General features: G+C 51.0%; 1 protein-coding gene across 5 annotated transcripts in view; it reads left to right on the forward strand.

Annotated features, from left to right (window-relative positions):
* PNPLA7 (patatin like domain 7, lysophospholipase) overlaps nucleotides 1–26,995 on the forward strand; it is a 66,967-nt gene that overhangs the window by 12,931 nt on the left and 27,041 nt on the right. For 4 of the 5 annotated variants that reach the window (XM_078382819.1, XM_078382820.1, XM_072984659.2 and 1 more), the window contains exons 9-21: nucleotides 377–505; nucleotides 867–947; nucleotides 1,962–2,106; nucleotides 2,639–2,725; nucleotides 3,278–3,384; nucleotides 4,799–4,954; nucleotides 5,515–5,592; nucleotides 6,693–6,898; nucleotides 10,446–10,577; nucleotides 11,014–11,137; nucleotides 14,872–14,985; nucleotides 18,933–18,993; nucleotides 20,725–20,877. In XM_078382819.1, coding sequence (XP_078238945.1) covers nucleotides 377–505; nucleotides 867–947; nucleotides 1,962–2,106; nucleotides 2,639–2,725; nucleotides 3,278–3,384; nucleotides 4,799–4,954; nucleotides 5,515–5,592; nucleotides 6,693–6,898; nucleotides 10,446–10,577; nucleotides 11,014–11,137; nucleotides 14,872–14,985; nucleotides 18,933–18,993; nucleotides 20,725–20,877 — 1,573 coding nt within the window. The remainder of the gene's footprint in view (nucleotides 1–376; nucleotides 506–866; nucleotides 948–1,961; nucleotides 2,107–2,638; nucleotides 2,726–3,277; nucleotides 3,385–4,798; nucleotides 4,955–5,514; nucleotides 5,593–6,692; nucleotides 6,899–10,445; nucleotides 10,578–11,013; nucleotides 11,138–14,871; nucleotides 14,986–18,932; nucleotides 18,994–20,724; nucleotides 20,878–26,995) is intronic. The other variant, XM_072984658.2, reaches the window with a different exon arrangement.

The following is a 26,995-nucleotide window of genomic DNA, read 5'->3' on the forward strand; positions in this document are numbered from 1 at the left end:
ATTTTGTGGAATTTTAATGGCTTTTCCCCCTCTTATGTTATGTCATTTTATGATTATTATTCTTGTTCTGTTATTCTTGTAATCTCTTCATATAAGCCATCTATTCCTTCCTGTCTGTCTGTCAATCTAATCTAATCTAATCTAATCTAATCTAATCTAATCTTATCTATCTATCTATCATCTATCTATCTATCTATCTATCTATCTATCTATCTATCTATCTATCTATCTATCTATCTATCTATCTATCTATCTATCTATCTATCTATCTATCTATCTATCTATCTTTCGTAAGTTGCTCAGAGCACTGGTTCATCGCTAGGTGGGCAGGAAGGATAGAACTTGAATGAATGAATGAATGAATGTTTTTCTTCAGGGCCACCCCGCCCCATACAAAACGGTTTCTGCTCGAGCGGCCATCCCTTCCACCATCCTTCGGCTCCCGGCCAACGCCTTCCACGACGTCTTCCAGAAATATCCCGAAACCCTTGTGAGAGTCGTCCAGGTGAGCCCAGTGGGGCAGGAAATATCCTGGGGGCAGGAAATATCGGGGGGGGGGGACTTCCTAACTGTTAGAGCAGCACGACAACGGAACCCATGACCTCAGGGGGAGGGGGGGAGTTCTTCAGCGCTGGAGGCCTTCAAGAGAACCACGTGGGGGGGGGGGGCAACCCCTTGTCCGATTGGCTTGGATTCGGCTTCCTGCCTTGAGCCTTCGAGGCCCCTCCCAACTCCAGTGTTTGTGGCTGGTTCTTCCTCCCCCCTCCCCCGGGGGATGCAAAGATCATTAGCACCCATTAACTTTCTCCCGATCTCTCCTGGGCTGACTTTTTTTTTCTTTTTGGCCCGCCTGTGACCCTTCTCAGATCATCATGGTGAGGCTGCAGAGAGTGACCTTCCTGGCTTTGCACAACTACCTCGGCTTGACCACCGAACTCTTCAATTCTGTAAGTGAAGCCTCGCGGGGAAGAGGGAGAAGGATGAGGGGCAGATGCCCAGAGATCTCTCTTTGGGCAGCGGCTGTGATCAGAGCTACAGCTGGACCTTCTCCATTAATTTGTCCACTTCCCGTTAAAGCTAGCCACGTCGCCCACCTCTCGCAGCATGAAGGTCTGTTCGTTATTCCTGTACTGCCTGGAAAAAAAACTTTTTTACTTCTCTGCCCCCCCGTATCCATGGCAGATTTCACCCAAAATGGCCCAGTTCTTGTTTTCTGGGAGATAGGACTCCTTTTTTCCTTACTCGTTCTCATCGCACGAGACCGAACTTTCGGTGCGTCTCCCTGCGCCGCAGTTCCCAACTTAACACGAGTAAGGAAGAGATGGGAAGAATAGACGCTGTTAGCCACTTGGGTCCATCAGCACGATTGGGGAAAGCAGGGTGAATTCCTCGTTCTCCGTTAGTGATCTCGAAACGGAGGTACCTAACCTTGGGTCCTTCCCAAGATGTTCTTGGACTAAAACTCCCAGAAGCCTTCACTACGAGCTGTGCTGGCCAGGTATTCTGGGTGTTGTAGTCCGAGAACCTCTTGGGGGACCCAAGGCTTGGGGGAAGGACCGCTGTCCTTAACATCCAAGTCAGGAGTGAAAAAAGGGATCCTTCCAGATGTTAGGTGCATCTTCCAACATTGCCAGTGCTGGGGAATGCCGGGAGTCACCGTCCAGCCACATCTGGGGGGGGCGGCACTTTACGCCTCTCAGTCTGGGTACCTCCCCCTCCCTTGGAGTGCTTTGGAAGCTAAGCCGCTCGGCAGCCGGGAGCACCCACTCATCCTGAACTCTCCTTACAAACATCAAAGGTGCTCTTCCGGTTTTGGAAGAAAGGTCTCCCGCGGCTATTTCGAGCAGTGGAATTTCAGACAGGATTCGGGCGCCCTGGCCGTTGACAAGGGACCCGGTGGGCCTTCCTGGTCCGAATCCGACCAGGGCCAGCTGACCCCTCTGTTCTCCGGCCCTCGCTAGGAGAACCAAGCCATCCCGTTGGTGTCGGTCGCCAGCGTCACGTCCGGCGGCAACGCCAGCAAGGTCGTGAAGAGGCAGCTGTCCAATCTGTCGGAGGAAGACCGGGCCGAAAGGCAGGAGAGGCTGGGGACACCTCCGGAGACAGGTGAGATCTTGTCCGTACAGTAGGAAACCTCCCCCCCCTTACCTGTGGGATCAGTATCCGCTGATTCACGTATCCACGCCCAGAAAATATTGAAAGTGTTGAAAGAAAAATCCCAGAAAAATGTCTTTCTAAAGATGGCCATGAGGGGGAGCCAGAGACCATGCTGTCATGATAAGAACTGGCCATGAGGGGGAGCCAGAGACCACGCTATGGACTTGCTGTAATCTGCATTTCTTCAACATCCGTGGGAGTGGCTTGAAACCAACCCCTTGTGGATATGGGGATCCTTATGTACAGGTTTTTTGTACTGATGATCCATGCATCTCACGTGCATGCCGGACACTTAACCAATAGAGCAGAGAAGCCCTGGGTGCGGAGATTTCTGTTTGTGGCCCCGATATGCCTCCCCCCCCGCCTTCCCCTGACCATCCACATCATGGGGATTACTTGTATAATTTTTGTAGAGGGAGCAGGTTCTCCCAGCCTTCTCGGGTGAGCCCGCTAACCTTTGTGTCCACGTTCTGAACTGCAGACGGAGGGCGATCTGGATCTGAGGTTCCCCTCAGGAGGAGCTTGTCTCTGACATCATCATCATTAACCGGACATACGGATACTGGCGGTGAGCAGAGCTGCCGGGGGGGGGGGACAATTCAGCTGGGACGGGGAATGGTGGCGGGTTCCGATTCTCTTCAGGATCGCTTCTTGAGCGCGTTTCCTCTTTTTGAACAAGGACGGAGAATAGGCAGCCCTCCAGATGTGGTCGTTCACTTCATCATCAGCCATACTGTGGATCCCAGCCTTAGATAGTCCCCAACGTTCTTGGGCTGCAATTCCCAGAAATCCTGGCCAGCGCAGCAAGGGGCGAAGGATTCCGGGAGTTTTAGTCCAATAATATCTGGGGAACCTCTGGCCGAGAGCAAGAGGAGGGTGGACATATGACACTCCAGATGTTCTAGACGGCAGCTCCCACTTTCCCTTCTCATGGGCATCATAGCCCGGGGATTCTGGGAGTTGAAGTCCGTTCCTGTGGCATGCCAGAAGCTCATCCCTTCTGGCCTGGAGAGTTCGGGGGGCTCATACCAGCAACACCTGGAGGTCCGGAGGTCTCCCACCTCCGTTTTAAAGACCTTAGAGGAGAGCGCAGCTGAACCGTGCTTCTCTCTGTCCCCAGGGACCTTGGCTGGGGCGAAAGCAGACTTGGATATGGCCTACGAGAGAGCCAGAGTCACCTCTGCCTCCTCTTCTTCGGATGTGCTTTCCAGCCCGGTTACCTGCAAGGTAAACGCCCTGAGACCCGTTCATTTCTTTTAAGACCAGTTACTAATTGATAGTGGACGGAGCGGAGCGCCATTCCTGCACAGGCCGCTCTGCGTGGCTCCAAATTGGGATCGCGTCCCACAGCCTTCTCCTGTTCTCGTTGCGGCCGCTTTATTCCCTTCGAAATTGATCTGCCCTGCTTCTCTTCATCATAAAAAAAAACCCAAAACAGCTCAGAGGGGTTAGCGAAAAAGCTGATGAAATGCCTGCGTCCCTGGATGTGCCCAAAGGAGGACAGCCTCCGTTTCAACATTTTTTTGCCTCCAGTGAGAGTTCAGGCTCGATTTGATGTAGGACCCTCTGGTTTATCTTTCTGGCAGTCTGCCGTATCTGCAAAAAACTTCTCCTTTCAAACAGATCCAGTTTTTTTTCTGCCAGCTTTCTTTGCTGTCCGGCTTTCACACCCCTCCTGGAAATATGATACAGATGTCTCGGCTGAACCACGATTTCTGCCCTGTTGGGATGAACCTTGGACTGGTGCTCCTTCTTCCCCGCTTCTGTTTCACGAGGAATCCTTTGCCAGGGGGTTCAGAACCAGGCAAATCGTAGTTCTTGCAATCCCAGTTTGGAAGCCGCATCCCGAGAGGCGTTTTCCATCCCAGTCTGGGGGCAAACGACCTTCTGGGAACCATAAACGGCGATGCAGCCAAGCGCTCGCCTCACTCCGGTGGCCACCTTTTATTCCTCTGTGCTCCTCTGCCCTTCTCTTTCCCCTGCTTCGCGACCCCCTCAAGGCTATTCACGAAATCAAGGATTAAGAGATCAGTTCCGTATGTTTCCTTGCTTTTAATTCGAGTGTGATAGAAATCTGCAGCCGCCAAGCAGAACAGATTTATGCGAGAGTCAACAGAACAACAGAACACTTTATTTTTACAAGACTCTTAATAATCTCTGTTGACTTAAAAGTCAATAATGCTTTCAGCATCTGTTAGATTTCTTTCCGCTTCAACCTTTCCCTGAACTCTTTGCATGCATCACCTCCCCTCACCCTCCAACCATCCTCAAACACCCTTCAATACAACAGTCAAGATCCTTTCCATTATCTTCCTGTGGCTCTTTCAAACCACTTTCAAATCCTTACGCGGCAGCCTCACCCTGCTTTTATTCTTTCCAGTGTCTCAGCGTGTGTTCTTGCGACCATAAGTGCCTGTTGATGAGAAAAAAAGGGGGTGGACTAATCTGGGGGAACTTGACGCTATTCCGCTCTGGGCCGACCATCTGACTTAACATAAAGCAGCTTCCTAGATTCCCAGCTGATTTTGGACATTTCCCGCGGATGTCTTTCAGCCAAACATACCTGAGCCGTTAAAGTTCTGGATGTCTGGGAGGGCAGGACTTGAATGCAGTTCTTCTTCTTTTCTCCCCCCCCCCAAAGTCCATCTTGAAGAAGGTGACTGTCACAGAGATGCCCTCAGCCGTCTTCCACTACACACAGAGCAACCTCCCTGTGCAGGACCCCAGCGCCAGCAAGCAGCTGGACGCCATCTTAGAAGCCGCCAAGAAGGACCTTCTGACGCTAATGAAACTGGATGTGAGTTGAGCGGGGTTTGGTGGTTTGGAGCCGGGCGCGCGTGGGCGGTTGAAGTTATTGGAAAATGCTGGCTTGCCAATGGATCGCTCGGTTTACCTTTCTCTCCCGCCCGGCTAGAAGCAGCGCCGCTGGTTTGGGCGGCGGGCAGAGCAACGCCTAAAAAATAACCTAATAAGAACAATGAAAGCCACTGGAAAAAAATAAATACGACCGGCCCATTTCAAATGTCTCTCTCTGGATTGTCGCCTGGGATGTTCTGTAGGAGGTCCCAGGCGCCTACTTTGTGGCCCTCCAGGAATCAGTGTAAACGGCCCTGATGCGGGACTGGAGGGTTGCAACCCAGCTGTGCTAACCCCACGCAGGAAGCCGTATCCACTTCCGCCTTTCCCTGACGACTTCTACCGCTTCCCTTCCTGTGACAAACTGGGGTGACCGTTTGCTGCTTCCTTGCCAAGTATTTTTTTTTTTTTAGACAGGGCCCCAATTTGCTGCCCTAACCTCTCTGTGCTTCCTCTCTCTCTCTCTCTCTCTCTCTCTCTCTCTCTCTTCGGCCTGATCAGAACCCGTCTCTCTTGAATGGGAAGGTGACCCTGCACCAGGTGACTGCCGGGACGGTGGTGTCGAGACAAGGAGACCAGGTGAGCCCCTTCTGCTTTCCGTACTGTAGTTGTTCTGATCTCCTCGGGCCGGATTCTTCCACGCCAAAGGTTTTCTGACTCCACAGCTCCCAGGCGGAAGGGGACATTCAAAGCCCTTGTGCTTCCAAGCCTTTGTGCCAAACGGGGCTTCGCTAGTGTTCTGCTGACTCACGGATCCTGGCTTTTCCTAACGGAGAGCGGTTTGGAAGGGCACGCAGAGCGGAGAGGCTTGCTGGCTTGCCCAGAGGTTATGTTAAAGCAGGAAAGGGATGGTAATCACAGCCGACAGAGGGCATCCTTCCCCTGCGGCCGCCCTGCTCCGTTGAAATGGCTGGAAGGTCACAGTCTGACCCAGGCATGCATGCACAGGTCTCTGGGCTCTGAGTCAGGCAGGAAATCCAGTCGCTGTGTGTTGATTAAAGCAGGCAGGCTACCGACAGATGCTTTGACAAAATAAAAGAGGAGAAGATAGTACATTGTTAAGAAATCGATACCACAATGCTCAGATTTCTGCCCCCATCATTTTGTTCTCTCCACTGTCGATAGGAGCTCCTTTTCCAAACGTAAGGCCATAAGGATGATGACACGATCCATCTCCATGGGCGGTTCGCCTCTGCCGTTCGTGTGTTGTTACTCACACATACCTCGGGGAGGTGAACGGTCTGATAATAACTTCAATAAAGCCGGCAGGACACTTTTCTCTGCTTGGGTCTGTTGGGCAAAATGCAGGCCGGGCGATGAGGCGTGCAGTCTCCTTTCCCTGCCTGGTTCAATTTTAAAAAAAGTGGGGGGGAGTCAAAAAGAAAAAACTGTTCAGCAGCTAGAAAACTTTCGGTCCCATCAATCCATGGTTGCTGAAGTTCCGCAGCCTGCCATTTGCATAGATAACTCAGAGGGTTCAGCGAAGAAATAAAGAAATAATCTGGATTTCTTTGAAAGAAGGGGGCAAGTGTATTAAAAACAGTGCCTCTGCCGATCTTCACACGCCATGCTTGGAGAGATGTGACTGCGAGAAGCATCCTCTGAGCCTGGCCTTGATGAGCAAACAGAGGCAAATAGACCACAGAGGTGTAAACGAAGGAACTCTTTTGTCGTTCCAGGATGTCAACATCCGGTTTGTGATCTCCGGGATGCTGCACGTCTATCAGCGGAAGATCGACTCCGAGGAGGAGACCTGCCTGTTCATCACCCACCCGGGGGAGCTGGTGGGGCAGCTGGCCGCCCTCACTGGGGAGCCCCTGATCTTCACCATCAAGGCTAACCGGGACTGCAGCTTCCTCGCCATCGCCAAGTCCCACTTCTACGAGTGAGTTCCCTTTCTCTGCCTCGACTCGCGCGCGCGAGAGAAGGCAAGGGCTTTCCCGGGACTGTTTGCCCGAACGAACCGTCACGAAAAAAGAAGGGGTCGGAAGGGATGGGTCTTTTCTCTTCACCGTAACGTTGCTCGAAGCATGAAAGGGGGGGGCCGAAACCAGCCTTCTGCTTTTGCTCTCTTTCCTTGGGGGGATAGTCTTGATATGTGTGTCTGAAAGAGCTTTTGGGAGGTTCCAGGCTTCCTGACACCCATGGAGCGCCCTGTGCCCCGTGGCTTAGGGATCTGACCCTTCTGGAGATGTTCTCATTCAGAGTAGACCAATTTGCCATCCTTCCTACGCTCTCCCAGCAGGGCCACTCGCTGACTCTGCCACCATGCCGGCTTGTGGACGTGTCAAGCTGGCAGCATCTGTCACTGGACTCCAACTCCCATCATTCCTAGCCATTGACTACACCAACAAGTGTCCACGGGAGAGGCCATCCTTAGGGTGCCGCACGTTCCCCACACCTGTGCCAGGAGATTTTCCAGTTTCACAGGGGTGCTGAATCTACTAGTCCAGTGTTTTCCCAACCTTCGGTTCCCCAGATGTTCTCGGACTACGACTCCCAGAAATCCTGGCCAGCAGAGCAAGGGGTGAAGGGCTCCTGGGAGTTTTAGTCCAAGAACATCTTGGGACTGAGGCTTGGAAGCCCTTAGTCTAGCCAATCAGAGTTATGCTAGGCTTCCTGACAGTCTAGCTGAAGCCTATGATGCCTTCTAGTTTTCCTCCAATAACCGGATCCTACCTTTCTCCCCCTTCCCTCTTAAGCTTCGTGCCCTTCTCTTCTTCTTCTTTCTGAACTCAACGCCACAACGGCTCCCGTCCGAGGAGTTTGGAGGAAGGGCACGCGTGCGGAGCCCAGCCCGCTGTTGCCTTTCGCCCCCAACTGCGGAGCCGACAAAGGCAGCCGCTTGGCAGGGGTGTCTCCGTACGTCACACACACCCCCTCCCCGCCGCGCTCCCGGAGCATCTCAGCCGTGGGATTTAAGTGCAGGGCAGATGCCAGCTAATTACACGGCTGTCCTCGCGCGGTGTGGCTCTGATGCGCAAAATGCCGGGGGTATTTTGGGACGTTGCGCAGGGCGGGAGGGGGAGGCTGTGTTTTAGACGGCACCTAATTAAGCCGTCATCTGGGTGGGTGTGAAGAAGGAGAGGACTCTAGCAACCTTTGCAGCTGCCAAGGTCATGAGAAGGTTTTGGTGACACTTTTCCCCAGGAAGCTGGCGTGTTGGGGGGGAGGCGCTCTCCGTTGTCCTTTCCTGCTGATCATGGCGGGGTTTGTTCATAAGAACACAAGAAGAGCCCTGCTGGATCAGGCCAAGGGCCCATCTAGTCCGGCTTCCTAGATCTCACAGGGGCCCCACCAGATGCCTCTGGTGGTCACAAGAGACCTGTCTCCTGATACTCCTTCCCCTGCATCTGGCCTTTGCAGGTCCCTTCCTTCGAAGCCTGGAGATTAGACACCCCCATCATGGCTTGTCACCTGCAATGGACTTTCCCTCCAGGAATCTGTCCTATCCCCCTTTCAAAGGCATCGAGGCTGGATGCCACCCCCGCATCCTGTAGCAAGGAGTTCCACAGACCAACCAATCTTTCCTTGGGTCTGTTCTCTCCCAACATGGGAGTGGAGGTCCCCCCCTTTTTTGGTCTGGCGTGTGAGAGAAAAGAGCTTGCTTTTATCCACTTGATCCATCCCCTTATCGCATTGCTTGTATTGCTGCTGCCTCTGACATCTCTCCTGGAAATCCTTCTCCAAGATGACCCGTGACTCATGGAGGTCTCTTTAATGCATTTCTATATTTGTGTACCTGCGTCTCTTGCTGTCCTGACCTTCGCCGTGCGAGGTGGCTGCAAAAAAAGCAAATGCTATTTTAGGACACAATAAGAGAAGCATCATCTCCAAATCCCACGAAGCACTAGTTTCCCCCCCCCCCCACTCTATTCGGCGCTGGCGAGGCCTCATCTCAGTGTCCTGGGATCCAGTTCTAGAGGCAGAACTTTAAGAATGTTGCCGACCAACTGGAGCCAGTTCAGAGGAGGGCGAAAAGGAGGATCAGGAGACTGGACACCAAGCCCTAGGAAGGAAAGACGGAAAGAACTGGGCAGGTTGAGCCTTGGGAGAAGAAGACAGAGGGGAGAGAAGAGAGCACTTTTCGAATCCTTGAAAGGTCATCCTCCAGAGGAGAGACAGGATCTGTTCTCCACCATCTCAGAGTGATAAATGGGTTCACACGACACGAAGCCAGATTTAGGCTCTGAATACCTCCCCGAGGTCACGGGTTCCCGCTGTCGTACTGCTCTAACAGTTAAGAAGGTTTTTTTCCCCGAGATTCAGCCGAAATCTGGCTTCCTCTTTCTGGACCCACGATGGCATGCCCTGCGCTCCGGGAGGATGATGGAGAACAGATCCTGCCCCTCCTCTGGAGGACTCTCTTTCAAGGGTTTGAAAAGGCTGTCTTCTCTCCCTGGGAGAAGGTGATGTTTGGGCCTCTGCTATGGATCTCGGGCGCGTTCACCCAGCCCCACTTTCTCCTCTCCAGAAAGCGTTTGTCCAAAGTGTGGTTCCATCATGGAGCAGGCCATTCAAGGACAAAACTCTGTATATACAACAAAAGGATATCAAGGACTCACAACCTTGCCTCTTTCTTCTCTGCCTCTTAAGGATCTCGACTCTCCTGTCAATTTCTCCGGCATCGCAGGTCTCTCTAGCTTTGTCCAATCTTTGTCTCACCGATAGATCTCCCTCCCGGGGAATCTTCCCTCGTGAGGCCGTTTCTAATCCAACCACCGCCAAAAGCAGCTTAATTAACGTTTCCAAGCTGTAGGTTTTTCATTGGCCGCCTCTGATAAAGAAGGTATTAATAAAGCTCTCCTTGTGCGGACAGGTTGCTTGGTTATTTGTAAAGTAAGCGAGAAGGATTTATTTCTCCCGAATTGGCAGGGAAACAGCCGAGGCCGTGGATCCTTGTGGGAATGCATGACCCATAATCTCCACAGCCTGTCCGGCAGCTGAGAGATAACTTTTTTTTATCGCAATGAAGTCTGGAGAGTGATAAGTGCCACCATGGAGTTCCTGTTAGAAAGACTCTTCTGGGATCAGATTATTTGATTCTCAGGCACAGCATGCTAAGCTGATCCTTAGCTAATTGAGCTGAAAAGCTGAAGGAGGAGCTGTCATCATCCTCATCGTGATAGAACGGCAGAGCTGGAAGGGGCCCTATAAGACCATCCAGTCCAGCCCTTGTCAAGGAGGCCCCGTGGGGGGAATCAAACTCCCAACCTCTGGCTCCACAGCCAGAGACTTCCTTTACTTTTGTATCCGTGAATCATCACTAATAAAGTTGATATTCTATTACACAAGCGGCTTGCATTCTTCTCCATGATCCTTTGCCTCTGACCACCAGAGGCTCCGAGTCGATCAAGCCCCGGTTTAACACCGATCCAGGCGTTGGTCCCCTCTTGGCCCCTCCTAATAGCGATGCCTTTCTTGCTTTCCAGGATCATGAGGGAGCAGCCGACGGTGGTTCTGGGGGTGGCCCACACGGTGGTGAAACGCATGTCCTCGTTCGTGAGACAGATCGACTTTGCTCTGGATTGGATGGAAGTGGAAGCCGGGCGGGCGGTTTACAGGTAGGGCGCAGCCCCCGGCGGGCTGTTTGAGCGCCTCTTTCTCCACCACGGGGCGGAAGCTCTCAGCTGAAGTGTTACATTTGGTCCATGAGCCAGTTTGGGGGAGAGAGACGGTCTAAAAGCTGATCTGTATGTACAGAGAAATTATTCCCAGACCACTGTTCTACCCCGGTCCATCAGCAGGAGACCAAGTGTTTTGAGCGTTCACCCACGTTTTAAACTTCCAGACTATTGATGGAGATGTTTACGGATCAGCACACTCTTAAAGAGAGGACTGCATCGCTCCATGCGGGCGTTGCAGAATGGAATGGAGACAAAAGCGCAGAGCGCTCTTATCTCCGTGCGCTGCAACACTGTCTTCCTTCCTACTGTTTTCAAGAGATGCAGAACTTCTTCTTTAACCAGGTGGTGGTGGTGGTGGGTCTCTGGTCCACAGGCAGGGAGACACCTCCGACTGCACCTACATTGTGTTGAACGGGCGGCTTCGCTCCGTCATCAGGATGGACGATGGAAAGAAACACCTGGCAGGAGAATATGGCCGCGGGGATCTGATTGGCGTGGTAAGAGTGGTGGTCGTGGTGCGGGCACTCCTGTCTTCCTGATTTGTCCTGGCACTCCCTCTGCCCTGCTTGGTGGAGGGGGTGAGTGGGGGGGGGTACCCATAGATTTTGTCTCGGAGGCACTCAGTCCAGAGAATGAGAGCCAGTGTAAAAAGTGATAGTGACGGAGGAATGGAGGACCAGTGGGGCGGGGGGATTCGAACCCCCAACCTCTAGCTCCACGGCCAGACGCCTGAACCACTGAGCGATCCAGCTAGCTTGAATCCCCATAGGCTTAATGACTCTTCCAAAATCAATGCTTCGGGGTAGCGTTCTGTAATTGTATCCGTTTCAACAAGAGCTTTGGTGTTGTGGTAAATTGGCTTTGATATTTCGAAGGTGGCTTCGCCATCAACGAAGGATCGGTTTTGCAAAGCAGGCGTGGATTTAAAAGGGGTCGCTTTTAGTTGGTCAAGGAGAAACAAGCGGTGGGATTCGATATCTCCCTCTGGAGCCTCTTGATTGGAAGGCGCGTGTGTGTGTGTTTATATGTGAGAAACGTGATGTTTAAGCCCGGTCCTTGGCCGTCCCTCGTGAAATAAACTCTGCAGCAAGACAAAAGCATCCAGAGACCTTTCCACAATAAGCGTTCGATCCAGGCGCCCGTGATATATTGCCACGACAAGGAAATTAAATTAGCGAGCGCCGCACCGAGCCAGCTTGCGAGGCAGTGAATTCCATTTTACGCTCCAGGAGATAAGGATATTATACCCTGCTCCAAACATTCCTGTTAATTCAACACATAAATTGGGGGAGGGGAGGCTGTCAAACGGCTGCGATCCGAGCGACACGTTTTGCACCCAAGACAGTTTGTATTTCTTGTCTAGCAGCCGCTTGCCCGGCATATTCCCTTGAATCCGCCGAATTTCAGAAGCTAAGCAGAGTTGGGCCTTCTAAGTATTCCGATGGGAGACGCACACACTCCTCCAGGTTGGCACAAAGGTACCTCCATCTGACATCAAAGATTGCCCCCTTGCTCCCAGACTATGGGGCCGACACTCCCTTCCAACGGGGCTGTGATCACCTTTCTCTGGATGTTTGCCCTCGCCTCGTCACGCCCCTAGCAAAGGATGCAAACTCCCTGAACCTACTCCAAAAACTGGGAGAAAGGTCTCCAGCAGAAGACGTCTGGGTGGAGAGGCATATTCTAATTTTTTTTTTTTTTGTAATACAAAAAGACTTGGCTGCGTCAGGGTTTTGCAGCAGAAAAGCCGCCCTTCTCCCGAACGAGACCGTTCCCTTGGCATGGATATTCCAAGCGCTTTCCAAAAGGGACATTCGCTACCCGTGCGGCCCTCGGGATTGCAGTTCCATTAGCGGCTCCTCTTTCCATCTCTGTACATTGCATCACTAGCCGGGGCGGGCGGGGAGGGGAATATGCACACACCCCCCACACACCCCTCCTTATTCTGCAAGTGTGCAGAATCTGGCTCCTGTCTGAAAACGTTATTGACGGAGAAAATGTTGATCTCTGTTCCCTTAAAACCGCAACCTTGAAGGGCGGCTTGCAAAGACCGTAAAAATCAGTGGGTGGATGTGGCAAAGCAAGGCGCGACGCGGCAAGGAGAAGTTCAGGTTTGGTCATGCAGGCGAGCCTAAAGGAGCTACACCCCTCGGAAAGGGGGGGGCGGGAAGCCTCGTGTGGTCTAGCCTTCAACTGGAGGTCAAGCAGACATTGTTTACGAAGCTCGTTCCTGCCGCAAGATTTCCCCACCCACCCAAAAAAATCTGGAGCCTTCAGATCATTGACATGCTCATAAGCCGTTGATGGATTTTTTTCCCCACCCCTTCTTTGAATTTGGATAATGCCATCGTCCCGATGCTTGGCGATATCCGTCCGCCGGTATGTGAATCTTAGGAAAGCCTGCAGGCCTCTCTGATGGATTGTAGACTTCTGTGTCCTGAGCTGAAGAATCCGACGCAGTTTGGCCTCACGAAAAGTAGCCTTCACGCCAGCAAGAGACACGGCTGGAAACGAAGAGCGAAAAAATCTCTCTTCTTTTTATTTCCCTTCTCATCCCACCTGACTGCCTTCACCTCTTGACTCTTTCAATCAGCTTTCCTTTCAAGCGAAGGACAAGAATTTAGCTCAGCTGTGGAGCCAAAGGTTGGGAGTTCGATCCCCCCACTAGGCCTCCTTGCCAAGGGCTAGACTTGATGATCTAGAGGGTCCTTTCCAGCTCAATGATGATAATTTACAATCAACATCATGCGTTGAACTCCTGGTCTGCCCTACATTTCGGCCAGCCAACTGAAACTATGTTTCTCACGGCCTTCCGTCACGGAAGGGGTTGTTTTCTTTAATTTTTAACCAAATCTTAGATTTCTACCTTTGCAACATCTGTCTGATCCTACCCTTTCAGTCTTGGGCTCCACTTTACAGCGGCAAAACACTTCCAAATGGCAAGTGACGTCTGTTTTCCTTGCCGGAGTCCATTAGTTGCTAAGCGCCAGACCGCTTTGAGTATCCGCTCTCCCTCTCTTTCACCTGGACCGCTGGCGTCGATCGCGGTGCGGTGACACCGGGGGTCCGGCTGTCTTCCCGAGGATGGAAATGTCAGCGCCTCCCTCTGGGCAAGCGGGTGACGTCTCTGCGCTCAGCGAGACATCTCATTAAGCAACAGGTCTCTCGTTTCTGGGTTCGGAAGGAATGCCACGAGGATCGAGAGCCGCAGCTTTAAAAGGAACCGACTCCCTTGCGCTAAAGCGAGCATCTTACGTGCCCCCCCCTCCAGTGCGCAAGACCATCTAGTACTTTTTTGTGCGGCCCCCAGGGTGTGTGGGTGTGTGTGTGTGTGTGTAAGTCCACCTAGCACACAAACAGTCTTTCCCTCTTCCTTCAAAACCTGGAGAATCCCATCTGTAGCACTTCAAGCATTCTCTCGGCAGTTGACAATTTAATGATGCAGGCTACGCATTGCCCCCACCTCCAGCGAGCTGGATGCCCGACATGTACCGACCTCAGAAGGATGGAAGCCTGAGTCCGACCGTTGAGCCAGGCTGCCTGAGTCCCTCAGGATTGAACTCAGGTTGTAAGCAGAGTCTTGACTGCAGTATTGCGGTTGAACCACCGCCCCACAAGACTCCTTTGTTTAGAAGGCTTGCAGCACTCCCAGGAAAGTTTTGCGGCTGGAAAAACGTTCCAAACCCCCCCCCCCCCCCGGGTCCTTGGAGGTTGGCCAGTCTTTGCCCTGAAGACAGTGTCTTATTCTAGAGGAATTTAGGGCTCCCCCCAGAAAAACAAATGCAATATCCCTGGGAAAGGAAGAAGAGGAAGAAATTAGACAGGTTGGATCAGGTTTTCATGGACTGGTTTGCTGTAGAGACTGACCCTAGGGGTGGGTGGGGGATTAGTCAAGAGCATTGACTTGGCATGGAGAGATAGCAGTCGACCTTGAAAACACGACTTTGCGGTTTATGGTGGCCAAGGTTTAGGATGCCGATGCCCAGCCTTGGAGTCCCCAAGTGTTCTTGGCCAACGACTTCCAGAAATCCTGGCCAGCACAGGATATGGGGAAGGCTTCTGGGGGTTTTAATCCAAGAACTTCGGGGAGTTCCCAAGGTTGGAGAACGAAGACGCGGGACCCGGGGCTCGGAAGGGGAGCGTCCCGTAGGCGTCTTCGTTTTGTTTCGACCGGCCTGTCGTGGTTGCCTGGGCGCCAACTCAGAAGCCTCCCCTCTCTTGCTCTCCCCAGGTTGAAGCCTTAACTCACCAGCCGAGGGCTACGACGGTCCACGCGGTCCGCGATTCTGAGCTGGCCAAGCTGCCCGAGGGGGCACTGACCTCCATCAAACGCAAGTTCCCCCAGGTAAGGGAGTGGGCAAGAGGAGCTTCTCTTCCGGCAGGTAGTTTTCGCTTGGGATCGAGGTCCCAATGAATTGGGCTTCTCCAAGCCCCTTCTATATGACAGTGGATTCCAGCGGGACCCCCGTATCCACGGGATCAATATCCGCTGTTTCAGTTATCCAGTTTACTAAAGCATACAGCATACAAGGGGGGTGAGCCTGGTGGCTTTTGTCCTGCCCCCTTATGGCCTTTGTCCTGCCTCCTTGTATGTTATAAAAGGGTTCCTTCCTATCTGCGGTTTCAGGCATCTGCGGTCAATTGCGGAACTGATCCCCCACAACCCGCATTCAGTGGTTCTCCTTCTGAAACCAGCTATACTGCTGCTAAGAGAGACTTTGTCTCCCAGGCATTTCAGCCCACTAGGCCTTTTCTGTGGCTGCTCCCAGGCTGTGGAACTCCCTCCCACTGGAGGCCCACCGGGCTTCATCTTTACTGTCCTTCCATGAACCCACAAAGACCTTTCGCCTCAGGCAGGCTTTGACTTCATGGCCGCCTGTCTGAGAGGGGGTTCTTAAATGGGTCGCCGTGCTTTAAATGTGTTTTTGATCTTGATTTGGTTTTACCGTTTTAGTGCGGCCTTTATTTGAGTCTTTTTGGTATCTGCGTGCTTCATTGTTTTTCGCTTTTAAATATTGCCTTTTACTGATGTGAGCCACTTCGGGTTTGTTTGTTTGTTTTTAAGAAGAAAGGAGACGTAAAAATATTGTAAATAAAATAAATATATGGATCAGATAAGGCAAATCTGGACACTTGCCCACCCTTAGAAGACTTGACTTTGGGGCTTCACCTTGCCTGGTGGCGTTCTTCCTCTTCAGAAGCTCTGTGGGCTGATAATCCTAAGTATTTCACTTGCTTTTTCTTTTTAATTTATGCCCTTTTTTCCTCTCTCTCCAAAAAAGTGTCTTCTCTATATTTAGAAGAAAGCTCCATCTGTGTATTATTGCTCAAGCGGCTGTCGTTTGTCTTCGTATTGAAAACAGGCCACGGAACTAGTTCTTGTTTTGATTTTTGTCATTTTTTTCCCCCTCCCACCTCCTAAACCCAGGATCTCTGTTTTCTAAAAAGGCAGGTGGATTTCTACAGACAACAGTTAAGTGCCGTTGACGAGACCTTTGAGTAGTGAGAAACATTTCAGATTCGCTGGGGGCTTGTTTTTAATGGTAGAGGCAGGAATTAATTTTGAAGAGTGTCATTACTCCTTGTTGCTCAGGTTTATCGCTTGCATTTTTAGAAAAAAAATTAGATCATCTTTGTTTAAAAATATTTTTCCCACTGCTATCTTTTACATTGGAAAAAAAATTTAAATATTTTTCCCTCCTTACCCTCCAGTGGGAGGGAGTTCCACAGTCTCAGAGGAGGAGCCACCGAGAAGGCCCTCCTCTCCTGGGTCCCCACCAATGCTGCAGAGTCGAGGGGCCCAGGTGGGTGTTTTTGGGCTACGGCTTCCAGGGTTGGCCAGGGAATTCTGGGGAGTGTAGTCCAAAAAAACCCCCCAGTCTCCACACCTCTGCTGTAGAGCTGCTCCGGCTTCTTCCCGACGGATGAGCATCCACACGATTCAGGTGGATGCAGTCTTGTGGAAAAGCTGCTGCAGGGGCGACATGCGGCCCCAGGTCCCCTTTGCCATCTCGATTCCGTTGGCTTGGGGATTTTCAGATTTGTGCCAAGCCTTGCGTTGGCCACCCTGGGGCTCAGAACCAGACTCGGTAGAGGCTTGTTTGCTTTCTTTCTTTCTTTCTTTCTTTCTTTCTTTCTTTCTTTCTTTCTTTCTTTCTTTATTTATTTATTTATTTATTTATTTATTTATTTATTTATTTATTTATTTATTTATTTCATGAGATGTCTACCCTGCCCATCAAGACCCAAGGTCTACTCTGAGCAGGGCTTGCTTCGCTTCTCTCTCTCTCTCTCTCTCTCTTTTTTTTCTAGCTGCCTTTCGGTCCTCCCTGCACCCACAAGGCTTTTCTCCTCGAATCCCCAGCTTTGCCTGAATCTGCTCTTTGGATCTTTCTTCCCACCGTCTTTCCTACGCCACGCATTTCAAAAAAAAAAAAAAAAAACCCTCAGGCATACAGCTGGGAGTTATCCGTGGGCCTCTGCTTGTTGGCATCACGGAAGGAATTCGATCTTTCATGAGTTCGAGATGTGCCTGTCCTCCTTTTTTTTCTTTCTTTTTTGCAAGAGACACACACTTCGCGTGCTGTCAAACTCCCAAGGAAATCGCGTGCCGCTTGCCTCGCACACATCCGAAATGGATGTTCCCTGCCCGTCGCCACGGCAACGGCAGAGTGACTCACCCAGTAGCGGTACACAACCTGCTGTGCGCTCACTCCGGGCTGTTTTTTGAGGCGGTGGGCCACGTGCGAGAGAGAGCGGCCACAGAATGAAGCCTGCAAATTCCTCTTTTTTCCCCCCTCGTCTCCTCTCCCCTGCCATCCGCCTGCCTGTGGCCTTGGGAGCCTGGGAGGGGGACGCGGAGGGCGAAGAATACGGTCCCCTTCACTCAAGATATTTACACCAACGCTGGCTGCATTCCGCTTTCTGTATCAAATACCGTATTTTTATGTGTACAAGACGCCCCATGTATAAAGACGTCCCCCACTTTTCTAACCCAAAATTAAGAAATCTAATTGGGGCTTAGCAAATGTAGGGGGAAAGGGATCAAAGCGCTGCAGGATCGCTTTGATCCCTGCTTTCCCTTCCACTTGTTTTTGTTCTCTCCCCGGCTTACTTCTGTGTAGAAGACGACCCTCAATTTTTAGTCTAAAGATTTTAAAAAAATTATAGTCTTATACACAGAAAAATACGGTAAGCAGATTTGAACACATATCTTTGTATAGGAATGATGTGATGTAGTGCATAGAGTTACAAACTAGGACTCTGGAGAAAGTGTATATGTTTGTGGATACATAGAGAGAGAGGAAGGGAGGGAGGGAGAGAGAGATGAGATAAGGAAGGGAGTGATAGATGTGTGTGTATGTGTGTGTTTGAAAAATTATGTGCCATCATGGCGCTCTTTTTTCCAGGTAGAGAGTACTCAGAAGTGGTTTCCCCTTCCCTTCCACTAGGGGGCAACCTTGGGACTGTGCAGCTGGCCCAAGGCTACCCAGGCTGGCTCTACTCGGAGAAGGCATGGTGGGGGGAATCGAACTCTGAACCTCTGCCTTTGCAGCCAGAGACCTAAACCACTGTAACATCCAGCCAGCTTTGTAGTCTATGTATGCAAGTAGATATATGCATGTAGTGTTTGTCTTCCATTCTGCATTCTCCTAACTCCGGGGAGGGGGAAGGTTCTGTGCGGGGTACTGAAATTTCCCGGACCCCCCTAGAAACTGTATTCTGGGGGGGGTCCCTTCCTTCTCTGTAAGGGCAGGAGGGCAGGCCGGCGTGGCCGTCTCATCAACCGAGCCGGGGGGGGTGAGAGACGGCGCTCGGGAGCTCTAAGCCCCCTCCCTCACTTCAAATCAACCCCAGCCCCAAGAAAACCTTGCTCAGAAGCCTGAACAGAATTTGCCATGGAGCGAGTTGAAAACAGAGCACAAGAGTAGATCAGCCCAAACGATCCATGGAGGAGAAGGGGGTTCAATCCCCTTTGTGCAAAGGTTAAAGATGGAGGCCACAAAGAGCAGGGAACCTTTCAGTATTGTTTTTTCTAAAAAAAATAAGAAGAGCAATTAGTCACTCAGCCTTAGCGGACCACGTTGCCCTGGAGCGATGGCTTTTTCATAAAAGCTCTCTCCGCTTCCTGAGTTTTGGCAGCGGGCCATTTTTTTAAAAAAAGGATCCTTTTGTAGTCTTTGCTGCCTGTTAAAAGATACTCTGGTCTCAGCACTGTGGTACTGATCGTTCTCTCTCTCTCTCTGTCTCTTCCCCACATTGTGTCCCTTTCCTTTTTTTCTCTCATGCCAGGTTGTAACCAGGCTGATCCATTTGTTGGGCGAGAAGATCCTCGGCAGCCTTCAGCAAGGGGGTAGGAAGCTGCATTCTCAGTCCCCCCCCCCCGTTTAACAATCAGGAAAGGTGGCTTTATCGCCGGCGGTTTGGCCGAGCCCTTCGATGGGCTGAAAGAGCGGATAGGGAGTGCTGCTATTGGAGGACAGAGCGTCCAGCTTTAGCGCCGCTCTGATAGAGCGTTCCGTTCTGGCGTGCGGCCGCTCGGCGCCCTCCTGCCTGGGGCATCATCTCATGCCCGTCGGTGGGCTGGCGATTCTCCTCTTGGCTGGCGCAAAGCGAGCTGACCGTCCCTGATACGGGCCGGAGAGGAGTCTTCCTCATCTCCCAGCCTCCTTACAAAAGATGGGCCGTGTTCCCTTCCCACCGGCTCCAGCGACGTGAAGAGTATTGTGGGAAGCACACCAAAGACTTGCGATCACCTTGCCAGCTCTGGTTACCCTCGGTCATGCCCAAGTAAGACAGGGAGCTTTTGACCTCCCAGGAACTTTGGACTCCGGTTCCCATCAGCCAGCATAGTCACGGGTAAAGAAATCTGGGAGCCGGAACCCAAAGGGATGACAGAGCCCCCGAATCCCCTACTTTTTGCAACACGGGACTGTCAAAAAAAAGACCATCTAGACATGTGGGTTTCCGTCTTCGCTCCTCTTGCTGTTTTGGCCTTCCAGAAGTCCCGTTCATGATGTCCAGCGGCAAGGACTTCTGGGAGTTGAAGTCCGAAGCAGGTAGAGAGCAGTGCTTCCCAACCTGAACCCCCCCCACACACAGATGTTCTTGGACTACAGCTCCCAGAAAATCCTGACCAGCGAGTGGCAAAGGCTTCTGGGAGTTGTAGTCTTAAGAACACCTACGTGGGTTGTCCCAAGGTTGGCAACCACTGAGTTTAGAGGACCGAAGATAGAAAACCACTTCGGGTCAAACTAGATGCAACTCTGAGCCGTCCCGGTTAAAGGTGGTGATGATGATTATCTCTTTTGGACTGTAACTCTCTGAATTCCCCAGCCTGGGGAGCCTGAGAATTGTAGCCGAGAAATTACTTCCCCTGCACTCTGCTATTCAGTATGTTTGAGTCGAGTGTTTATGACAAGTCGGACTCTCTCTCTCTCTCTCTTGTTTCCCCTGAAAAAAATCTCTCCCCTCCGACTCTCGCGTCTCCTTCCCATCTGAGCCAGTAGCATTTTGAGGAGAGTTTTCAACAGGAAGGGAAGAGGCGGGCACACGCCCCCCCCCCCTTATACTTGGGTTGCACACACCTCCTGTACAGGGTGCTGATCTGCTTTTTTTGTGTGTGTTTTCCCCCTGAGAAAAAGCGATAAAAGGCACTCGGGAAGCGTGTGATTCAGAGGCCTCCCGTCTAATTCTATTTTGTGTACGCCTCTGGTTTTCACGGCCCAACCTTCAAATCTGACATTCTGAACATCTCTGATTGCTCAGTGAAGCAGAGTGCTGTAGCCTTGGTCTCACCCCACCTCTGAAATCCATGTCACCTTAGCTCTGCCTGGTGCTGGAAAATCAAGGTGGGGTGGGGGCAAACCCTCCCAATTAAACCCTTGGGATCCACCGGGCCCACCTTCCCTGATTTACGGGGCCATATTAATGTCGTCAACGTTTATTGTGATATTCGGAAGGCTCCCGTTCGGGGTCTGATGTGGGGAAGCCGCGGGGTCTCCTCGTTCGGTCCCCAATGCCTGCCGGCGCGTCGCAAGGGACGGGACGAACCTCTGCTTTTTCTGATGGGCTTCCTTCACAGCAGGTCACCCTCTGGGACTTCACACCCCGAGCAGCAAATGGGACGCCAGTAACCCGGCCAGCAACCTCTCCACCGTGGCCATCATGCCGGTCTCGGAAGACGTCCCTCTCTCCACCTTCACTCTGGAGCTCAAACACGCGCTGTGCGATATCGGTAAGAGCGCCGAAACGGGAGCATCGCCGGCCTTTTCCCCCCGAGGCCAAGCTCAACAGCTATCTCTGGCACAGCTCTATTCCTGTCTTCCTTGCAGCCTTACGTGGTCGACGGTGGTGGCTCCCCACCGTGGCTCGCCCAGATGCTCTTGGACTGCAATTCCCAGAAGCCTTCACCCATCAAGTGCACCAGCCGGACTTTCTGGGAGTTGCAGTCCAAGGCTCTCTGGGTGAGCCCAGGTTGGCGACCACCGATGCCTGAGAGCTTCCGGCACAGAAGGGGGTCTTTCTCATGTCCGGGTCCCCGTTGCCGACGCAGATGCTGGAAACTGAGCCTGCCACGGAGGCCCTCCCTTACTGAGCTGAAACAGAGATCAAAAGACTCCGAAATGTTTTGAAAAGAGCCGTAATTAGCACTGAAATATAGACACTTTAGGGGGCACTCGCAATATTTAGCAAGGGGACCCTGTCATAGGTTTCCACAGAGTGCCCCTCTCTCATCTTTCATAGGCAGCGTTCTCGTGGACCTTAGACTGGGAATTTGTTCCCCCCTACCCGCTCTACCTTCCTCGAAAACAGCAAGCCCTTTTTGCGATTCACATCAAACTAGCGATGGACAATGCGGAGCCCTCCCGATGTTGCTGGACTACAGCTCCCATCATGCCTGACCAATAACACTGTTGTGGGAGATGCAATCTAGGTATCCTGGCTCCCTACCCTTGCCCCAGGGAAGTGTCCAAATTTCGCACGGGTGCTGAATCCACTCGTCCAGCCGTTCCCAAGCTTGGACCCCCCCCTGATGCTCTCGGACTGCAACTCCCAGAAATCCTGGCCAGGACAGCTCATGGCAAAGGCTTCTGGGAATTTAAGAGACGCTGGGGACCCAAAGTTGGCCACCACGACACGAGTCATTTGAAAGTCCAAATTCTGGGAGGAGGGACCAAACGTTGAAGGATCTTATTGCGGAAAAAAAAAAAACCACATTCAGAACCCTGGAGAGCTCCTTCAAATTGCAAGCTACAAGCTGTGGTGGTTTCATCATCCTCATGAAATCAGGGTCATCAGGATTTCATCATCCTTGTGCTAGGCAAGTCATTCCTGCCTTCTTGGGGCACTGACAATAGCTGGAAGAATCTCGTGATAGGAAATATTTGTTCAACACACACCGAGATTGTCCAGAACCCTAGAATCCATGGACACACATCGTCCTTCCCTCCGTCACACACCCTTCTGTTGCATTTTTCTTTTTTTTTTTCTTTTTTCTCTGCTTTTCTCAATCTCTCCTGCCTAGCTGAGACGGTGCAAATCCGCTTGACCGGATCTGGTCTATCACTCACGCCCGGTTCCGAGTCCCTTCTGGGACGTCAGCCAAGAGTAAGGTCGGGCTGGACAGAGGCCAAAGGCGACCCTTAATTAGGGAGATGCTAAGCTTGTCAGTTCAAGGCCTGGGTAGCGTTTGGAAGCCACAAAAAGGAAGTAAGGGTAGAGAGGCACTGAAAAATCGGTTCAGGCGGGTGAAAATCGGAACAGTGGGACCGGTAGGAGATGAGGTGGAGACGCTAAGATGTAACCAGGAAATTTCCTGGCAGGGATGACGGACTTGTCTGTGTTTTCTTGGGGATTATGGCCAGCTGCTTGCACCTAGGAAGGGCGAGGATCCTTGTTGCTTGTGGCGCACACCGAGCCCTGCCTCTCTGGGCCTCCGATGCCCCTTTGCCCCTGGGGTTTCGTCTCCCCAAAGTAGCACTCGTGACGGGCTGTAGCGTCGCCTGCGCTGCTCTTCCCAGTGGTTTCAAGTGACGTGGTTGCTGGCTCTTAACGGAACGAACGGCAGCCCCAGCCTGCCAAACTCCCACTGGTGTATTTTGTTTTTTAAACCCCCAGAGACTCAGGCCCATAAGAGCCGCTTTGTTTAATCCTTTCCACCTCCCTCCCTTCCCTTTTTTTCTCCCCCGAGCTTTGTCCGGCGGCCAGTATTTAAATGCTTGCAAAAAAAGAAGAGGGGGCCCCACTGCCAGCGTCATGCTGGTGCATTAAAGGATGACGTCTCTCTTTGGAGAACGGAGGAGGGAGCCGAGAAAGCAGCCCTTTCAAGTCTCAAAAGAACCTCTGCGGAGCCTCGTTCTCTGAAGAAGCCGCCTCCTCGGTTCATGCTGCCCGAGGCACAGCGCTGGCCTCGGTCAAGGCGGAGGCTGGATCAGAGCGGACAGTGGGAAGAACTCTGCCGGATTGGGCCAGAATCTGAAATTGAGACGGGGGGGGGTCGCTTTTAGACCACAAATCTAAAGCCAGCCTGCCCATCAGCCCCCACCGTTTGCCAGGAGGGTAATCGTTGTGATCGTTAGGCATGATGGCCTTTGTGGCGTCGGGGGTGGGGGGGAGAGGGATTCTTGAAACAGCAGTCGGAAAATAACTTAGCCAAACTCTGACGCACGTCGAAATGCCAGCTATTCTTCGTTCGTTTAAAATATTTTGACCCTGCCTTTCTCCTAGGAAAAAAAGAACACAGGGTGGCCCACAGCATTAAAAACACAATATGCAAAGCTAAAAGCACCAAATTGTTCGGTTATTCAGGAAGAATGGATAACATTAGGTTAAAAAAAAAAGTGAGGTTAAAAGCGTTATGGAAAGCCAGTTTAGAAGCAATGCCATAGAAATCATCCTGTTTATTGTCTCATACACAGCCCGTCACTGAGAGGAAGCTTGACTGAAGAGGAAAAGTCTTGGCCTGCTAATGGAAGGAGAGCCAAGGCGGGGCCGAGCTGGCCTTCCAGTGGCGGGGAGTTCCACCGTCTGGGAGCAGCCACAGAGAAGGCCCTCTCATGGTTCCCCCACCGAGCACACTTACGAGGGTGGTGGAAGTGAGAGAAAGGCCTCCCTTGAGGATCTTAACGCTCAAGGGAGTTGAGGGCTTTTACAACCAGCACTTTGAATTGCGCCCAGAAACGGATCGGCACCCAGTGGTGCCCGGGGGTGGCAGGCTTAACCCATAGATCATCCATGGCCTACGGATAGGAAAGATCTGGGAGGATCTCACCTTATACTCTCTTTTTTCCTGGCTCTTTGCATTTCCTAGCTCCCTCCCTCCCTCCTGCTAACCCTGATGGCCCCCACCGGGCTACTGACACTTCTTGCCGGCTATTAAATCCAGGAAGCATTTTTTTTGTAAGTTCAGGAGCCATCCACCCACCTCGTGGGGCTGTGTCTTTGGTACGCTCGTGGTCCGTTGTGCAAAGAAATAACTTACAAACACCCCCCCCCCCCAATTCTCTGCCTCAAAATGTATGGCCGATCCATTTCATCGTCCGACCGGGAAGCCCTATATTATGGAATACAGACGTTCTAATCTCTTGCGAACCACTGTTAAAAGCCAAGGGCGTACAGCGTCTGAGATTTCTGTATCAGAGGGGGCACTGAAGCGTTGGCCCATTATGAGTTAAACCTTGGAAAGATGTTTGGAAGGCACTATACATTTTAGGATGGAGTGGGTGCCACAAACGGAAAAAGGAATGGGCACGCTTTTTCGGTTCTTCCGTAGAGCCCCAGAGGCTTCCTTAGAGGAGATCTCTTCCCGTCATCGGCACCCTCTTTCTCAGTTATAAATATGTTTGGGTGCAGGATCATCGCTTCCAAGCGAGGTTGCAGCCCAGGGCTTTTTCCTAATGAGACAGCAAGCATCAGCCTTGTGCTGAAAAGGTGTGTTGGGGGGGGGGGGGAAGCCAGCTAAGTGTGTGAGTGACACCTGCCACTTCGCTATGCACTGGAATGGTGACTCATCCCAGTGCATACTCAAGAGGGTGTGTGTGTGTGCGGAGCGAAGAGATTGTTTAGCTGGCTGGGTGCTTTTCATGTCCTCTTAAACCTTGTTAGACCAGAGCAACATCTGTTTGGTGCAGAAGCCGGTTGGTGTCAGGATCTGAGTCTATTTGTATCTCTCTTGGCTGTTTGGAGCCAATTGAATGAGCCGGACAGGGAAAAGGGGGTGCGTTGGGATGGTAGGGCCGGCGTCAACTTTTGGGCAAGCTGGCTACGACAAGGAAAACGTTTTAAGATCTTTTGAAAAGGAATGCTTCTTTTCATGCCCTGCCTCTAAGATCCATGTATATTGGGGGGCGGGGGGAGAGATTGTAGTTAACTCATTCTTAATTTTCCTTAAAATAGGAATGAACTAGCGTAATCCATCATTTCGGCACTCAACAGGAGACGAAAAATTTCCAGTACAGAAATATTTCAAATTATAAATACATATAAAATCTGGAGTGGGCAAAGCGTGAATCTCCAAATATTGATGGAGCCATAAATCACAAGATTTCACATTTCTGGCTATGCCAACCAAGCTTGATGGGAGCGACAGTTCGGTAACATCTGGAGGGCGATAGATTTTCCCTGTGTCTGTAAAAGATCAAATAGATCTGTGTTTTCTGTGGTTTAAAAAAAGTTAAAAGCGTAGGTAGGTGGCCACCCTCAGGGTCTAACCCGCCTCTCTCTCTTTTCCAGTACAGTGGTGCCCCCCCATGACGACTATAATCCGTTCCAGCAAAATCGCTGTAAAGCGAAATCGTCATCATGCGAAAGTAAAAAAAAACATTGGAATGCATTAAAAACTGGTTAATGCGTTCCAAGGGGGGAAATACCTGCTCGTTTTGCGAAGATCCTCCATAGGGGAAGCCATTTTCAATCGCTATCTTCCAGAAATAGGTCCGGAAAACAGCGGGGAGCCATTTTAAGAACCCGATGATCAGCTGTTTCGAATCATCGTGCAGCGAAAAAGCGGTTCCTGAAGCAGGGAACTAGTCATTGTTAGGCGGAAAAAATCCATAGCCGCCTAGAGTGGTCCTCACCAACCAGATAGGTGGGGTATAAATTAAATAAATAAATAAATAAATACATAAATACATAAATAAATACATAAATAAAAATAAATAAGAAACATTTTGCAATTGCTATAGCGATCGCAAAAAACTCATCATTAAGCGATTTTGTCATGAAGCAGGGTCATCGTCAAGCGGGGCACCACTGTATTTCACCTGGACAGGTAAAGATTGCAGGACAGATACAGTGCATGGAGGCAGCTCTTCCTATGCGGAGGATCATCTGCAGAAGACTTTCTGTTTAGTAGCCAGACTAACAAAAAACAACAACAAACAAACAAGAGGAGGGAGGTTTGGCCTTGTATACAGCCATGGACTTCTCGTAGTGCAAAGCAGAGGCATGGCAGATGATGATGATGATAGTACTCCAGAGCTGGAAGGGACCCTATGTAGATCATGGATTCCAGTCCCTGTCAAGGAGAGAGCCAGTGGGGAAATCAAACTCCCAACCTCCAGCTAGACACTGAGTTATGCATCAATTCAGGTTGATGCAATACAGATTTCCTACGGCAGAACTTTTAAAAAACAACAAGCACTTATGCTTATCTTTTTCCTCCCTTACCCCACAAGGATAAACGCTCGTCGGTTTTAAAATCTGGAGGAATTTCTAAGAAAAAAAAAGATAAAAGGATAGGGCAGACATGTGACGATATGAAGAAAAGATGATTGTGTTACATTTAGAATGCTGGGTGGCTTGTAAAAAGCAGCTAGAGTGTTTTGTGACACCTTAAATGCTACCTGTCGTTGTAAACGTGCCCCTCGGCTTGCTGTTGTTCTTGCTCGCAACCCACCAGCGCAGCTGCCTTCTTAGAAATTCCTGGTTTCTGCTTTTTTTTTTTTTAACTTTTCTTCTGCTCTCGGGGCGTGCTTAGTTTAGGAGCATTTATAAAAAGTTTAGAAGATTTTAAGGCCCTGTGCGCCAGTAGCAAAACATGCGAGAGACACCCTTGCATAATTGAAATAAAATATTATGTTGTCCTTGAGATGAACGGTAGCTTTGTTTGATTAAATAGGGGAGTCTTGAAGAAACAAGATATATTTCAAAATCTGTCTAAAATGGAAAGCCTTCAGTGCATTTTGAATTTCTCAGGGAGTCTATTCTGCATAGTGAATTTTTGCAGCATTAAATTCCTGCTAAGCACCCCTGTTATTGATTTTATATGGCTCCTTTGCACATAAATCTACCTAAAGCAGCTTAAGAACAGAAATTTATGCAGCTGGGTTCTTAGAATAAGCAGTTATAATGAG

The sequence above is a fragment of the Pogona vitticeps genome, chromosome ZW-PAR (assembly GCF_051106095.1).
Source record: "Pogona vitticeps strain Pit_001003342236 chromosome ZW-PAR, PviZW2.1, whole genome shotgun sequence".
NCBI classification, from domain to species: Eukaryota; Metazoa; Chordata; class Lepidosauria; order Squamata; family Agamidae; genus Pogona; species Pogona vitticeps.